Source organism: Myzus persicae, unplaced genomic scaffold, assembly GCF_001856785.1.
Source record: "Myzus persicae strain clone G006 unplaced genomic scaffold, MPER_G0061.0, whole genome shotgun sequence".
Lineage (NCBI taxonomy): Eukaryota > Metazoa > Arthropoda > Insecta > Hemiptera > Aphididae > Myzus > Myzus persicae.
In genome coordinates this window covers 1,449,609-1,453,784 of record NW_019103933.1, presented here as the reverse complement: position 1 = coordinate 1,453,784, position 4,176 = coordinate 1,449,609, and the positions used below count along the sequence as shown (strand labels likewise).

Here is a 4,176-nt window from a genome sequence, read left to right as displayed (position 1 = left end):
TTTAGGTTGGTAGTAGCCTTTCTGTGTTTAAAACCCTTTAAAGGGCATAATTCTATGCTTACAACAGACAAAAAAAAATTATATTTTTCAATTTCTATAGTCTTTAAGACATTAAAAATCATGTTATTTACAACATCCCTCAATCAGGGTAGTTCTGAGGGGTTGTTTTTGAGGTGGTAAATATATTTACCACTGCTCATGTATAATGAAGTAAGGTGGTATATATATTTACCACTGCTCATGTATAATAAAGTAAGGGGGTATATATATTTACCACAGACCATTCACAACTTTTTATATATTATGTACAAAATAATTAAATAATTAAATAAACAAATAATAAATATTATTTTTTTATTAAAAAACAAAGAAATCAACAAACTAATTAAAAATAAAACAACAAAATTAAAATTCAGACTCAAATAAAATAAAAGAGTATACAACAAAATATTGCTATTTTAAAATCATAAAAAAAACAGAGCGACAACAAATTATAGAAAGTATTTTAAAATTACAAAACATAGTATTACATAGTATTAAACAAAATAGTAAAACTTAAAAAATAAATAAAGAAGCAAATACATATTATAAACTTAAAACATATTCAAACTTTATAAATTGAATATTCAGACTTAATAAATAATTACAACTAACAAAGTAGAAGTAAATACATCACAAAACCTTACCTTTTTAAAAATTAAAAAAAAAACAAAATTAAATTAATAATAATATAAAATATTTCAAACATGCCTACATTTTTAATAAAATGGTATGCATTGTATACAACAAAATAGTGTTTTAGGGGTTCTTGTGGAAGGGTGCAAAACATTCTAAACAAAGTGCAATATCACACATTTTGCAAATAATGTTTGAACGTTTCTGTGTCTCTTTAGTACTACAATATCCACAGCGACGATATGTACCTTTTGTTGGTAAATGATCACCAACATTTTGTAGGTAATATTGGTTGCCAACAATCACTTTTCCAGTTTTTTTTGTCAATTTTCTTTGCATTGACTTTTGAATACCCGGTTTTTTTTTTGAAGAATAATCACCAATTAATTGATTTGCTAATGTTGATCTGAAATTTAGGTGTGTATATTTTGATGATTTTGGTTCATGGAGATTACTAGTAGTTTGATATAGCACAAATGAATTTACTATAGAAGCATCTAGAAGATAATAAAATATTTTTAGCCACCATCTTCTGGACTTCCAGGCCACATTGTAGTAAGAATGAAACTGATCAAAATGGTCGACACCCCCCATATACTTATTATAATAGTCCCTTACACTATCTTCATCCATACTAAAATCATAAAAATAAATTACTTATTTATTTGATATACCTATACCTGTTTGCTAATAAAATAATATAAGTATAAATTTAAAACATACCTGTATGCTTGAATATATATTAATATAAATTGTGTTTACATCGCAAAGATGCAAATTCACGAACCGTAATCGAATGTAATCAGTTCATTTTCACGACCCTATCATATTTTGAATTTGGATATTATCTTTTCGAAAAGGAGCGAAAAATAATTGATTACTTCATATCATGTTAAATTTTCACGTGATTTAGAAAATAAAACAATCATCGGTGTGGCTACACTGGTTGCTTGATAAATCAAATATTTCAATTATTGTTAAGAACAATTTCACGTGACCAACAAGTGAGCAGTGGTAAATATACTTACCACCTTTTTTTTTTTGTTATATCTACTGACCAATGAAGTCTTAGCAAATAAAACTTATAATTTATTGATGATAAACATTCTAAGAACACATAGACACCAAAATTGGACACTTAACATCAATAATGAGTGTCATATCACACATTTATTGAAAATAACCTAGTGGTAAATATGGTTACCACTATTCGCTAAAGGGAATCAAAATATTCATAATCGCGCAAGGCGTAATCATTGTAATATTTTTCTCATAAGGATTTCATCTGAAGATTTGACAATACTTCTTTTCACAGCTATTTAGTTCTTTTATTATATATTTTAATTGAACTATCTAATTGTTTAGTATATTGATAGTATTAAACCAATGTAAGTTTTTATTGAATTTTTATAATACGTAAAGTTTGATTAGAGTTTTACATTTTAGCATCTGAATATTTTTATAAATTAATTATTATATTTCAATTAAAACACAGACTCGAGAGTAAAAATGATAAACATATTATAAGTTATAACCAATACTTTTTGAAAAATTAAATTTTCGTCAATTTATATGAATTGTTGTACCTAATAATACAATAATTTTCGCGGCTATTTACTTATTTATCTATTACATTTTTTGCTTGCCATTATTTTACTTACTTTAATAAATGCCGACCCTACTAAATACATATTATATACTATCTTAACAGAGTGTTATTGAAAGACATGAGTATACATCATCGCCAGTGAAAGCCTCGTCAAAATCGGTGCATCCGCTTCAAAGCCTTTCCCAAACGAACAAACAAACAGATAGCCAAATGTATCTGTGCATGTTTCGTGCAATTTCATAAACCTACCCATTAAATTTTAAACGTTTATAAATCACAGCTTACTTATAATTCGAATACTTTTAATTTTTGATGTGAAAGGTAAATAAAAGAGGAAAATAATTAAAAGCTTAGAACTGACCATATACTATTACAATAATTTACAAACATGTTTTTCCAAATAAATCCACGCCACCCTATTTATATCAAGTTTCCATAACAGCTATAAAATAGATGCAGTATACAATTTAAAAAAATTACGTCCAGTCATAACAACTTTTTTTTTATTGAACTTAAGCTCGGCGACAAAGGAGATTAGCTGTTGTAGTGGTTATGAACTGTGGTAGGGGTAAGGTTGGTACGGTAGGCTGTTTTTTACGGTTGTTACGGTAGCTAGCAAACACGTGTATGTGTGGCAAGGTTTTTAACTACTATGAACCCGGGTGGTCACCCATCCGGGAGCTAGTAGCTGTGGTCGTTACTTACTCCCAATCGCATTCTGCGACTGGTAGCAGCCAACGCGTAACGACAACCCACAGTCACAATAACTATTTTATTGTCTGTTTGAAAATGCAAATACTTATTGAAATCTCTTCCTATCACACATATATAGAAAACTAAAAAAAAAAAAAAAAGGAATCACAACAATTCCAGATTTTCAAGTTTATAAGTTTTGTCGTTATTGAGAGTTAGTATTTTGGCTTTCATATGTACTACCAGAGCTAATATAACATAAGAGAGATCGTTGTCACGATTTTCTGGCGATTTCTTTGCACTACGTACCTGAATCCATGACTACCTATGTATTAATAATAATATTATCCAAAGACGCCGATGGGGAATCACGGAATCACGAGTCCAAACCGCGACCACCGCGGCGATCTGTGTCCTTTACGTTACGGTCGTTTTTTGGGGAGGAGGGGAGGGGGGACGGCGTTAATTATATGGCTATTGACACAAACCGACCGTCTAACCCCACGCAGGCAGGTGGATGACAACGAGCACCATGCACACACCGTATACCCATCGTCTATTCGTAACTATTTTGTGCGATAGGTATGCATAAAGACGCATGATGATCCATTGTGATGGATACAACAATAATAATAATAATAATAATAACAATATAGCAAGCCTGGTGTTGCGTCGCCAAGAAAGAACAATAATAGTCGTACGAACGGCTCAAAAACAAAAACCGATGACGACGACGATGATTACAATGATAATAATGTGCCTAATATATAATAATAATAATATAATAGATCGTGTACGTGACGTGTTCAAAAAATATGTTTTTGTTTCGCGTCAGAACTGCATAAAATAATATAACATTCTACACGCTGCGGTGCGCGGACCATTATAATATAAAAGGCAATAATTTTGTCGTTTGCGCTCCGGGCCGCGCGAGCAGCTGCAGCTGTCGCCGTCGTCCGCCGGCCACGCGACCCGGCCGGAAGCCTTTCGTGGCCACCGGACCGCGGCGGCGGCGGCGGCGAAGACGACTATTATACGACGCGCTCTTCCGCCGACCTTTACGCGCCGCCGAGACGTTCGCCGTCCACGCGTGCACCTACGTGCGCATAATAACTTAAAATATAATATAATAATTACAACGATAGATCAAACAATAGATTATCGGACGACAGTCTACAGACGAAGACCATGGCGTGGTT

The 4,176-nt window shown here is 32.1% G+C and overlaps 1 protein-coding gene across 1 annotated transcript; it reads right to left on the bottom strand.

Annotated features, from left to right (window-relative positions):
• Positions 1-740: 740 nt before the first annotated feature.
• On the bottom strand, positions 741-1,484 carry LOC111036572 (piggyBac transposable element-derived protein 4-like). Its single transcript, XM_022318640.1, has 2 exons — positions 1,399-1,484; positions 741-1,309 (listed from the first exon to the last, which is right to left on the bottom strand). The coding sequence occupies exon 2, from the start codon at positions 1,306-1,308 to the stop codon at positions 799-801; it is 510 nt and encodes a 169-aa protein (XP_022174332.1). The 5' UTR covers position 1,309; positions 1,399-1,484; the 3' UTR covers positions 741-798.
• Positions 1,485-4,176: the final 2,692 nt, after the last annotated feature.

Coding starts and splice junctions, on each gene's coding strand:
- LOC111036572 (XM_022318640.1), bottom strand. CDS start 1,308: ATGGATGAAGATAGTGTAAGGGACTATTATAATAAGTATATGGGGGGT.